Genomic DNA, 13,506 nt, shown 5'->3' on the forward strand with positions numbered 1-13,506 from the left:
ACATCAGGACTTTAGGAAATAGGTAAGGGGGAAAAATCAGCTGACAAGAGAGGCTTGGATTTCTATCTAAGCTTTTTCCAAACCCGTATTGTTCTTCCATTCCACAATGCCCTCCACAACAAAACACAAAATAAAGGTAAAAAAGGGACTACTTAGGGATTAGTCAACCTAATTAGGAACCAAGGAGTTACCAAGTAAATCCCAGAAACAGAAAGAGGTAACAGAAACAATGGCAGAAGGAACAGTTGCAGGTAGCTCAGCATAGTGCTTAGTACAGAGAGGCACAGAAAATGCATTTGGACTCATTCCAGCAGACAATATAGATACATTATCTGGAGCATGCAGCTTTAAAAATAGCTATTAAAGCAGCATTTAAACAACAAAAAATCCCCCAACTAACCAAGCAAACAGCCAACCAACCAACAAAAAATTAAGTACGCTGAATGACTGTTTTGTTATTTTGCTACAGAGCATCTTATATTCAGCAATTTGCACCTTAACTTCCCTTTTCTGCTAAACAATGAGTAATAACTATGACCTTTGTTTATCTACTCATTCAATACTCCTCGATTCAATTACAGCAAAGCACTGTTTTGTGGGTCTGTCTGCAATCAAGCTTCCGCCCTTAGGGAGAAAACTTTTTCACAGGCACAAATGTATATGCAGAAATAAGCAGACACACAAGCTAAATAAATGTACCTACTTACTTTCATTTTTGTTCTGCACTCAAGTCTTTTTGGACATTTCTGAAGATGGAATTATTTAGAAAAAAATGGAGCCACTGGAATAGACTAACATAATAGACTTCCCAAATTTATTACTGGGGTGAAAAAGAAATCTAGTCTGTTGGAAATAATTTTCTAGATGTCTTGATAAGTAAATGTTGATGTAACATTTTCAAGTCATACAAAAGCATAAACATATTTTATTTTTTTTTAGTAAAAAAGCAGCTACTTGAGAATTAACATGCCAAAGAATTTACAAGATAAAGATGCATGCTAATGTAAACCTACCTCCTCCCCATCATAGTAATTTTCCTTTGGTTATAAAACTATTTTGCTAAAATGGAGTATAACAGAACAAAGTAAGATCAGATCTATAACTGTGGTGCATCACTCCACCTCTTAACATGGTCATCTTAAATGTTCTATCTCCAAAGGCTTTCACCTTCTGGAACTGGTAACCCTGCACACTGTGCAGCAACGTGCATCAAAACCATAGAGTCTGAGCACAATAGATTGTACTGGATCCACTCTACTGTATCATATTACTAAGTTGAACATCTTCACTGTTACCAACAAAGCACAGAACACTTTTCTTGACTGTGAAGTCCAGTTAAATGGTGTAGTCCCTTTTTTATGTATTTGATCAGACCACACCCATCTTAAAAGCCTGTGAAATAAATCAAGATTTTATGTAACAATGATTTAAAACTAAGATTATATGGACTTCTCATTACATATAGTAAAATGAAGGGATGTCTTCACTGAATTACTGCAAAGCCTTGTATTTCATACGCTGGCTGAGGTGTGACAGGAAAAAATATCTTAATGCCTTTGTCCTTCCCACCATCAGTCTACCCTGCAAACTAGCACGACTTGCCATCATTCAACCATACTGAACCATACTGGCAGTTTTCTTAACAAGTGTGGTGCAGAATAGGAATTTTCAGGCAGGAATGTTAGAAATACTTTGGTCCCAGGCCTGTTTCCACGCCACCTGCAAGAGCATATACTGTTACCATGGCAGAAAACCAAAAATGTCGTGACACTGCTTGTATAGCTCTTACCAGCACTCACGTTAGTCTCCTGAAAAAATCTTTCCTCCAACATTGTAAAGAAAAAAAAAGGAATATAGGAAACCAGATAGATATCATTTCCCGTGTTAAACTACCATGTGATATGCCCAGGCATGTTTCAAAACATTTCACATTCTTACTGGATGTCCAGTCCCACTTTCTTATAAGCCTTCCTTTAGTTACAAGTCAGAGAAAACAATTATAAGAAAAAATACAAAGTAAATCCTGGTAAGAGGGCCAACTTAACAGCATGTACCTTTAACCCAAGATGTATTTGCAACACAACAGATGCAGCAAGCTATGCAACTCCTATTTCCCAGATTGAGGACATTTGAAAGCTGATACTATTTACTGCATATCTTCACTCTCCAGCTCCTAACTTAATTTTTTCCATAATAAAATTAACACAAGACAGACTCTAAATACTCATGCTGTTCTTAAAAATTGATTTCCAATAAAATTATTGTTCTCATCAGAAGCTCATCCACAGCTGTTTGCAGAGTCCATTTAAGCCAGGAACATCTTGATTCACCCCTTGGAATATCACCTTTAAGGACAACAAAGTAACATCTCAACTTACCTCAAAAACTACCTTTATTCTTTTACTGACTACAGTAAAAGAATCTTGTTCCTGACTTTCATAAGACCTTTTCCGCCTGGTCTGGAAGCCTTTTGACTTTTTACTTGGCCCTCTGTTTATGACATTTAAACTGTACAGCATTTTGAATATACTGGCTGCAGTAGCACAAAAACTTGAATTTCCAAAAGTATGGGATAAACACTCTCCCATTTTTAGCTGATTTTATTATTTCATATGTGTTGTGTAAGAATAGATGAAGTTAAAATGGCCTAATACTTTCATTTGAATAGCTACCCCACAACTCAGTGCTACTCAGCACTACAGTTTTGTAAATTAAAGCTAACCAAAAAATCAACATAATTCCTATTTGAAAAAAATAAATCAGCTCACATGCCCTGCAAATAAAAATCAGTACTAAATGTATTTGTTTCCCCAAGAAACATATATTGTACAGCTAGCTTTACAAGCAGCATAAAACAAACTAGAGAAAGTTACTAGTTAAGCAACTGCAAACAGAATTTTTAATAACTGTTGCCCTTTCTACAGCTGCAGACATAATATACTCCTTACTCTTCTATGTTGTATTTATTTCAGCTCAAAAATGAGTAATACGTGACTCAAAACAGCAGGAATGCATACTTACCACACCTAAATTAAAACAGGAATAAAAACTAGCACCTACAAATACAAAAATCCTGACATCTTGAGAATCTTATCTAACCAAATAAAAATAAGATTTCCTAAATTGCTACTCTAAATAGAAAACATGTTCTAAATGTCTTCTATGTTATATTTAATATAATTAATATTTACATACTCATTAAAATGTGAATATTTGCAGAAAAGTAATACTTTCATTTAAGGCTCCTTCTCAAAGCCAGCTGTCCACATCAGGAAAAATAGCATTTTGGTAAACATTTATTTCTTATTTTAAAAGAAAATCAGATATATAAAACAAAGCTGCAAAGAAATACCTGTAAACCATAGAAGTATCTAGACAAGACTGTCTCTTTGCTCAGTAAGAAGATGGATTCAAATTAAGTACAATCCTTCCAAAGAAATGAAACTGGTTTAAAGAACTTGTTTCTTGCTGCCATAAAACAGTAATAATGCTTTCTTTAAAAATATAATTTAAATTATAAAGATGAAACATTATTAAAATGTTTTATTTGAATTAAGGTTTCTTGCTTGCTGATCTAAACTAAGATAAAGTCAACAGTTCAAATAATGCTAATTCTAATCAACCTACCTGCAATAAGACAGCTCTGGTCTACAGCATGTCAAGATTATTCCATAATAAGCTGATAGGAATGAGTAGTTCATAGTTATTTTTTTCTACTGCATTTATTTTGATTCAAAAAGGAAGTACTTACTTACACCACCTAGAAGAATGATTTAGGTTGATGGATACAAAAATCACAAAATTAACAGTTCCTAAGGAAGGGACCATGGCAGCTCTAGCAATGGTTGCAAGCCAAATAAAAATTCATGGGTTTATGCTGGTAGCTGCCACTTTCAACATAACTGAAAGAGAAAAGATTGCTGTAGCATTTAACACTATTTAGGAAAGCTAAAGGACAAGGGACTCAATAAAAACATTAACTTCATATGCTTTTTTCTTCTGTTTACATGGAACTGGAGACTGTCTTCAACTGCTGTTGCTGCTTGGGGGCTGTAGCAGAACCAGGAAATCCTTGCAGGGGAAGCCAGATGGAGTTAATTGTCCAGTATATCTTTACAATTACTAGTCATATTAGTCATTCACTAAAGCTAGCAAAGGAACAGATCTTCATGGTTGTTTTAAATTCTGAAGCTTATAAGAGGTTTTAGTCTGTCCTGGCTATTTGCATTCATACAAATGCACATACAAATGCTCTCTACATTTTTGGCTGCATTTAACCTCTGTCAGGACTTTCAGTATTTCCAAAATATAATGCAAGATCTGCTTCCTGACAGGCTTTTTGATGATGCAAGGGTTCATGAAACAACTTCTGGAATGCCACTGGATATAGCAAAATTGACCTTTAAGGATAAGTATGGGACAAACTGAGAGAAAACTGCCCCTTCTCCTTCAACATATGAAGCCGAGATTTGGTCACAGTGTACTTTAGACTATTTCCATTAGAAGCTACTAGACAGAAAGCTTTGAGCTGTTGGCAAGAAAGATGGTGGGTGAAAGATATGGAAATTCTGCTAATACTCTTTTCTTCCACAAATTGTAATGAAAGCCCATCTTTCAATACTAAATAAAAAATGTATCCATATGGAGCGTGGACCAAGTAATTTCTGTCAATTTCTAAATCTGTCTTTGTCTTTCTATTGACTCCAGAAATATTGTGGATGAGTAGGACAGATTACCCCCAATACTGATATTGCATTCTGTTTGTAGAAGAATCCTTCTTTTCCTCTTGTTTTAAATATAAAGCTTTTAAAATCCAAATGCTTATCCTTCTAGCATTGGCAACACACACACAAAAATTAGCATCAATGAAAAGCCTTCCAACTTTTTGTGCTTTTACATGCCATGCCTAGAAAATTCTTGACCAGTTTCTGCCAAGTTTAAAGAAAACTACATATACAAAAGGACAGATGAACTATGAAAAGCAGACGACTAAAAAGGCATGTATTACAGATAAAGATCCTTCTGAATGCTCTTCCATGTTTTATCTTTATTGATGGTTCTTCCACACTTCACAGCATGTTACACTGAGCACACTGAAATTTTGATGTGGTTACAGGATAAGGCTTGCTGAAATTTGGCTCTGGGTTCTGAAACGTAGCTACTAATGTTTTTTTTCCAAAGATTCCAACAGTTCAGCCTGTGACAAACCACAGACAGACAAACACAACAGAGAAACTGTGAAAGATGAGAGGGAAAGTAAGAACATGTGCCCCTCTGTGCAGAAATGAGTGAATGGTGGAGCCAGAAACACAGTGAAGTCTTTACATCCAGAACACCTACATCTGACAGCACTGGCTTGGATAGTGACCAATATTTCTTCACATAAAGCAGCATCACACACTGGCAACCATAGTGAACAGCACTAAACACTGGTATTTCTGTCATTCACATGAAAATAAGTAAATATTCTAATGAGGTACAGCTCTCTGGTGTTTCCCTTCCTTGTGCCCCCCTACCTCCTGAAGAGCTGTCCAAATCTTTTGCAAATGAACTTATTTTAGAACACTCAGCCTAGGCAGATGTCCGAACTGGTAAAATATACCATTCTGCCAACAAAGTGTATTTTTCTCTTCAGATGCTTCCACCACTTCTCAATATAATTTCAAAATATAACTGCTGCATAGCTTGAATAACAGGCAGCTTTTTCTGACCCATTTATTTTTGTACCTTTTTTTTTCAACTCATATACTTCTCTGGAAGCATTGAAACCCAAGATTTGATTAGTTAATGACGTCTATTTCACCTACAGCCTTAAGAGAATGAAAATATCTCAAAGAAAGAATTAAATATGTTATAGGACTGTGTCTACATCTCTTCTACTTGTGCCAGAATAGGTTAATGGTATTCATTATTTCTGTAGATTTACATACAGAAACAAAGTACCATGCTAGTGAGAATGAATGCCAGGCAAATATCATTCAGAAATACTTTTTTTTTTGGTCCATTGTGAAAATTTATTATAAACTACACTTTAGAGTAACTACATTCTCAGACACTAAGCTGTTTGACTCGTATGAAAGTAAAAATGCAATTCTTGCACCCACAGAACAGACATGCAAATATAGAGAGTGCAGGTGAAACTTACTTTGCATGTAATGTTGCCCTAAGCAATGACACACAGGTATTAGTAGGGAAAAGTACAATTTAATATGTACAGAGATCACAGGCCCAAAGTGATTTAAAGGCTGGAATCAGGCCTCAAATCTGTAACTTATTACCATCCAAATTAAACAATTCTATGATTTTATAAAATATAGTACATTTAAGAATAACTTCTAATAATTTGCTATTGTCCTGTTTTGCAGTTATCAAAGTACCGACTATGGACCCCAGGTAATAAATCTTGAAGTCTGCAGAAACATCCCTGTTTTGAAAAAAAAATTGCCAATCACAGAAAGGTAATAGGAAGATCTAGTCAGGTTGTGCAAGAATTTGCAGACATGCACATACAAACACAAATTCTCCAGACATTGTGTATACTTTTTTCTACATGGTGGGTCACGGGTTTAATGCAATTAAAAATTCTCTTGAGGAGTCTCAACATAAAAAAAAACTTCACCAATTCTTTTCACACTCATTGAAAAATCTTTGTTGGCATAAAACCTACATAAAAAATCAGCAGTTACCTCATCACAAAACCTCTCTTCATTATGCTAATGTTTCAATCATATGAAAAACACCCTGATGTGTGAAATAGTGACATCTCAGTGAGACAGGACAAAGTACAGCGAACTACAGATCTTTGATCTGGCTCAAAGTGCTCTGCATTCTGATGAGAATTTTTGTTGGGATCCTAGGAGATGAAAAGATTTTTTAGAAGCCTAACAGTTAACAAAGGGGGGGAGGTATTCAGAAGAGAACAAAAAGAGGAGCACTGAAAGCACATGACATCATGCCTCAAACTGGCCTTTACCATCTTACTGACATGTTCCACAATGTAGCATAGCAGTTTCCACACAGCTATTCTTGAAAGCTCAAGATCCTCTGTGGAGACAATATGGCTGGAGATCCACCGATTTAAAAGGATGGAAAATTGAAACAGGTCTAAATATAGCACATATATTTTATTTGGGATCCTAAATGCATTATAAGTGCTCCAGAATACTACTTTTTGAAACTATGTTCTGCCTCACATTATAGATGGAAAGTCTCCAATCTACACAGCTAACAATTTTAAGATCTGTCACTCCCACGTCCAGGAAAACCCCACACTGAAAGCATGGAAATGCCATTACCTCCCTCTGATTCTTCCCACAGGCAGTTTGCGTTTTGTACCAGAAACAACTTCCAACCTTGTAGGGGCCTTGGAACGGATTACCCTTCCCCTCAGGTTGCCAGAGAGGTATTAAATTCCCCTCTTTATACTCTACAAGCAGCTAAGGGGAAAACCACTGGACTTTGGGAGCATTCTGATTAATTATGTTCAGGCAAATGCACATATAGTCAACTTATCAGGCCATGTACACAACATTTGTTTGCAATGGACTTGTATACCTCAGAAGACACAAAACATAAGAAACAGACATAAAACCAGTTCTTCTCTGATACTGCCTTTCTCCTATTCAGAAGTTTCATCTCCTTAAATAAAAGAAAAATCGTACTTGGAACTTTCATATTAAGGCAGAAAAAGAGAGATTTCTTGTCAAAGCTTCTCTGCTTCTTAATTTTCCCTCCCTACTCCCCTCATTTCATGGTGTGGCCATTTATATGGGACATTTTTCTGTCAAACATCCTCACAGCTGGAAAGACCTACCTTTATAAAAATGGCTTTCATTTTACTTCCAGCCAAATGTAAAACATGAAGACCAACTAGAGGGTCTTGCAAATACCCACACCTCCTATATCCCAAAGCTAGAACACTTATTTTTGCTTGAAAGAGAAAATGCTGTTATAACTAGGATTTTTACATGAATTACAGACCCCTCTACACTGTTTCACTACCTGCATACAGGCCAGTTTTAAGAATAGTTTCATGGATCAATGCTGGAATGAAGTCTCCTTGAAAACTGGTATCACCAAAAGATAGCATTTTGCAACACCAAAACAAAGCAGCATCACAGGGACACACAGAAAAAAAATTCCAGCCAGAGCATGTCTGACAAACCATGTGACACATCAACACTTTTCTATTCTCTTCATATGGACAACTAAAATCTGCATGAATGACAAATGATAATACTTGATATGCACAGAGCTATACTCTCACCAGCCATACTGGAATTTTATCTTAGGAAAATAGTAAATAATCATGATTGGCTTTGAACTGTAGCTCTCTCTACTAGAATATGTTCTTAAGGATAGTAATCCTGTGTTTTTACCTGAGGTACTAACCAGGCATATATTAAGACTATGAAGGATATTTACATGTCAGAAATCCCCATAATATTCTCTTCCTCTTACAATGGATCATTTTTTATGTTTCTAACTTTTTTTCACTATTTCTGAACTTTTTTCAAGAAGAAAAAACCTGTAAAATACATTATAGACACCTCACTATCTGGATTTTATCTGTACCATTTTGAGACTTAGAAACTACCCCACTTTCCTCTGCATGTCAGGGAAGTCAAAGGTTTCTTGGAATCCCTGACCCTGGAGGGCCTCCATCAGAGAGGACTTAAGGACATGTGGCATAACGTAACGCATACAAGAATATTACTAAAAGGTATGAGAGAGCTTGCATTAAACTGGCTTTACCTTCTTCTGTTTTCATCTCTGCTGTTGCAGGATGGAAAACTGATTTCTGACCACAGATTCTGCAAAGACTAGTGAAATCTTGATCAAAAGGAATGGAATTCCACTACGCTCACCTCTGTGAGAGATTCTTCTTCCCACTTTTATTTTTAAACTACAGGATATTGCTTGTATTAACCCATTCCTATTGTTTCCATCTTGAAGTTCTGAGGTTTGGATACTGTCTCAATAGTACCACAGAATCAGGGACATCTGAAGTCCAATGCAGTCACATATTTAAAACTGCGCATATACTTAACCAGCTATCCAGAAAACACCTTAACTAAAAAAACCAAATCATTACTATTTACAAATAACAACCTTACGTTATTTGTAAGGATGCTGTCTCACACACATTAACAGGATGATGTTACTGTCTCCATCATAAAACTTAGTTTTCAAAATGTGTGCACAATTGTCATGAAAGAACTAATTTATTCTAGTGATCAGCAACAATTGCTACCCTCTTAAAAGTCAATATTGAGAAGTACTGACATGAAGCAAGCAAGCATTCAAACTGACACTATTGGTCAGTCAGATACTACAGGTACCCTGTATACTTGACTTGATCATTACCCACAGGATGCCCATTTTCATTCTTCTGTGTTCTAAGTAAACAAGCTTCCTTGAGTCCCACACTTAGACATCCAAATATCACCTAGCAAATTAAGACAAATAATGACTCAGAGAATAAAAAAAGTATCAGAAGGAAAAACTGTGAACAAACATGACTCCTTCTAATTTCAGCATCTCTAACATAAACCACAGCTGGAGGCTGCACTAGCTGCTAGTTCAGTATCTCATATTAACATGCTTGACAGGAGACAACGCTAGAGAAGGGCAGCCATAACCACGGAGAAGTTGGCAAGAAAGCCCTTGACTGTGAATTGCAAGACAAGTAGATGTGCATACTTTGCAAGAGGAAAACCAAAGCCAAGAAGCTGGAAAGCATCTGTCTTCAAAGAATAAGACTTTGTGGTATTTACTTGTGTGACTCAAAGTTTGTGCTGGGGGCAAAAGATGCTTACTTGTAAAGGTAGTATTCAGCTTGATCCACTTCTTCTCGTGAAGAAACGTTGTCAATGAACTGATTAAAAAAAAAGAAATAAAAGCTTAAAAAGGGAACACTCACATGAAGCATATTAGAAGAAAATGCAGTGGCAATATACATTTGTCAGGCATATTTAGATGTCTGACAGTACAGTAATTCTTCACATCTTTGCTTGCTCCTAATTCTGGTTTCTTGTAGACTGCCAAAACTCAAATCTTTTTAAACTGAGACAACCCCCTTCCTTAATTCTGAGAAAATGTATGCATCTTGAAAGCTATCTGAGAATTAAACACCTATAGCTCAATATCCTGTATTTTTGCTGTTTCTCTAAATCTTTTGCTCTTTAACCATACCCTTTATTCTATGCATATATTCAGTTACTTACATTTTTTGCCACAATTTTGACATGTCTCATTGCTTTTTCCAATAAATATTCTTTTTCCTATAGTTTGCCTTTTGTGCCTATTCATACTATATATTCAGAAGCACAAGGACAGAAATTTTGTATTTCACTATACTTACAAATAATAGTAAGAAAAAATCATCCCTCCCCATGCTCAACTGTCTTCTCATTTACAATCCTGTCTTCTCACACAACTCCCAGAGCTACCAATTACTTAAATACAAGACAAGTTTTCAGTCAGACTTTGTCTTATGGTAACAGTGAATCCTGTTTTCCTGTATGTTTTACTAACATAAGCAAAAAGGCAACGGAATACTCCAGCATCTTTATAATATAATACCTTTAGTTCAGAATAAACAAACATGTTCTCAAAGTCAGTACTTCTCTTTACCTTAGGCCTAAGCTGAAAACAATAATTTCAGCTGACTGGTATTTGGTCTCCCATTTCTTCTCTTTGCATGCTGTATACCTAGAGATCCCATCTTCTGAGCAAGACAATGGCACATCTGTGTGCTTTCTTTACATTTCAGAAAATAATAATCTGATGTTAGCTCCAGGTATTGGAAAGCGGGGCTGTTTGACAATCTGAAAATGCCATTTCTCCAGGGAGGTCAGCCCAAGGCAGGAAAAGAATAAATCTGATTCATAAAAAGGAGAGGAACACCCTCATGGACACTGTCTCAGAAGCAATGGTCAAGAATGCTTGATCTGTATAAATGATTCCTCTTGTAACCAAACAAAGCATTCTGTGACTCCTCAGCTGGTGGTGCAAATTATCCTATTTAGTGATATTACTAATTAGGGATATTATTGAGATAACTAATCTTCTCTGGATAATTTTGAAGACTGATTATTAGTTTGTTGTTTTGTTTTTTAAACAAATGATGTATTTATTCTCCTTCTTCATTAGTCATTTACACATGGAATTTAAAAACACATATCTCTGCTTTTGCTGCCCTTTTCCAGATTAACCCATCCAGAGGATGGAACTGGTTACTAATGCCAGTAAAAATAATGGCTTTGCTTAACCCATGTCAGCATTTGCTCTGTCTCAGTCTGCTGCAACAAAAGAAAGCTATAAAAGCAAAATATGTCCACCTCTGCCTCACTCTGAAAGAAGCCTGGAACTGGAGGAAGACAGACAGTAAAGTGTACTCATTCAGTGCATTCCCTTAGTAGGCTGGGTTCTTACACAGTGCCTGAGGAGGTTTTAAAACTCTCACAAAGACAGAAACCATAGGAAACATATTAGGGAAATACATAACCCAGTGACAGTGAGGCCTGATTTTAAAAAAAAATCTGTTTTGAAGACCCTATGGTCTGGGTACTAACTAATGAGTACAAAGTATCAATAAAACATCTTTACACAGCAATTTAATAGTATAACAAGACATTTACAATCCTGGAACTTCTAACAGAGGTGGTATCATTTATTGCCCTCTCAGCTCACTTGACTACACAAGCATTCCACAGTCACTTCTACCAGTTTATGAGTGAGATTTATTTCCTTACCCGAGCTACTGTCAAAGAGCTGACAGGCAGTTTTCTTTCATAGGTTCTGTCCATTAAGTAGGCTAAGTCGGCTGGAGAAAGCAGAAAAAGCACGTGTTTAATCAACTAACACTACAAGAAAATCTGCAGAGCTACCATGTAACCTAGAATAGAACCTATGTCCATGAAATCAAATTCTGGGTTCTTAACATCCCATTTTAAAATTGTATGAAAACAGTACATTCAATTATTGTTGAACTCTTTAACAGAAAATGAGACATGATCAAGTTCTCAACATGATGATCCTAATTTACTAGAAAAAAAGGGTAAAAAAACCTACTCTCTAAAGTGCTGGATGAAGTTAGTATAACTAATATAAATCACTTAAAACAAAAAATTAGCAGATGTCCTCACAATTCCCACTTGCTTTTAAGCCTAGCTTATGCCGGACAGTGCTTTAGGCATGGATTTTTATTTTATGATAAAACAATGAGACACAGAAACATGTGGTACCATACTGATAAACCTTACAGTCACAAACAGCAATTCAAAGAAATCCTGTTAATCAAATGGGGCACTGTGCCAGTAACTAAGTAGCTTTATAGCATTCTGGTCCAGCAGTCATATAACAATATTAACCTGACCATGCAGGAACTTCAACTTCTGACTGTCGAACAGGTAGCCAACCATTGCATTTAATGAATTAATTGGAGCTTAAATGAATTTAATTTGGAGTTTTACCTTTGTACTGTTCCTGGAAAATAAAGATTACCCAGAAAGAGTAAGCTGCTCAACATATGCTTAATGTTATCTATTTGACCATGAATGGATGATATCAAATCCATAAGCTTTAAAGACTTCAGTCATACTCTTTCTTGCTATTCTCCTCCATCCTGAGGACCAGAAATCTAACACATTCCCTCTGTAACATTTAGAACTCCCTTCCTCCTTTGCAACTGTTACTCCGTGAGTCACTCCTTTGACGCCTCTCACTATGGCGGGCTGGCCATCCCTGGTGAGCTGATGGGTTGGCTAATTTTACAATCAATTTTCCAAAAAGGTCAACCTGCCTCCACACCTGTCAGTGGAATGTGAGGTAAGCAGGAACTGCAGCACTACATCAGAACAGACTCATCCTTCTACTCCTGCAAAGTTGTCAGGGGCAGGAAACAGCTCTGCATCAGTAACATGCTCTATCTCTGAGGGATGCTGTCAACGAAACAAGTGACATCACATTTTATTACTTTAAAAACACATGTACCACAGTGAACACTGGAAAGTACAGTTTTAACAGAACAAATGGCATTCCTTGCTACTCTGACCTTATAAGTAATCTGTCAAATTACAGTACATGGATGAAGTTTTCAGTAAAATGATAGAGCCCTGACTTAGAATAAAACAGCTGACTCCTGTACAATGCTGCTGTCTGCCACATAGCAAGTACTCCTTGTTTACTTAACAACTCTCCTCCTGAGAAGTCTTCAAAAAACAAAATGAGCATTTATCCTCTGGCTAAGGAAAGGCAAACTTTTCATGACCATGAGAAAGCAAAGAGAAATTTGTGGCAAAGTCAGTAAGGCCAGTAGAAGCTCCTACAAAAGACAGCGTAAAATGCTGAGATGATGTGGGCTATCAAGGCCATGCTATACAAGATAACCACTAAAACAACAGATGCAATTTTCTAGTGGTAAAGAAATTCATATGGGAATATCCTTACAAGAAGTGCCTGTAAGAGCCTTTGACTTTTTACTGCCCATAATGTCTCCAGAAG

At 36.4% G+C, this 13,506-nt stretch overlaps 1 protein-coding gene across 1 annotated transcript in view; it reads right to left on the bottom strand.

Annotated features, from left to right (window-relative positions):
• The window catches only part of MRPS27 (mitochondrial ribosomal protein S27), a 43,574-nt gene that overhangs the window by 24,216 nt on the left and 5,852 nt on the right, over positions 1-13,506 (bottom strand). The window contains exons 3-4 of the mRNA XM_005522711.3: positions 11,757-11,827; positions 9,819-9,877 (exon numbers count right to left, since the gene is read on the bottom strand). Coding sequence (XP_005522768.2) covers positions 9,819-9,877; positions 11,757-11,827 — 130 coding nt within the window. The remainder of the gene's footprint in view (positions 1-9,818; positions 9,878-11,756; positions 11,828-13,506) is intronic.

Source organism: Pseudopodoces humilis, chromosome 4 (genome assembly GCF_049639895.1).
Source record: "Pseudopodoces humilis isolate 2021_Gansu_Grassland_sample_001 chromosome 4, ASM4963989v1, whole genome shotgun sequence".
Taxonomy (NCBI): domain Eukaryota; kingdom Metazoa; phylum Chordata; class Aves; order Passeriformes; family Paridae; genus Pseudopodoces; species Pseudopodoces humilis.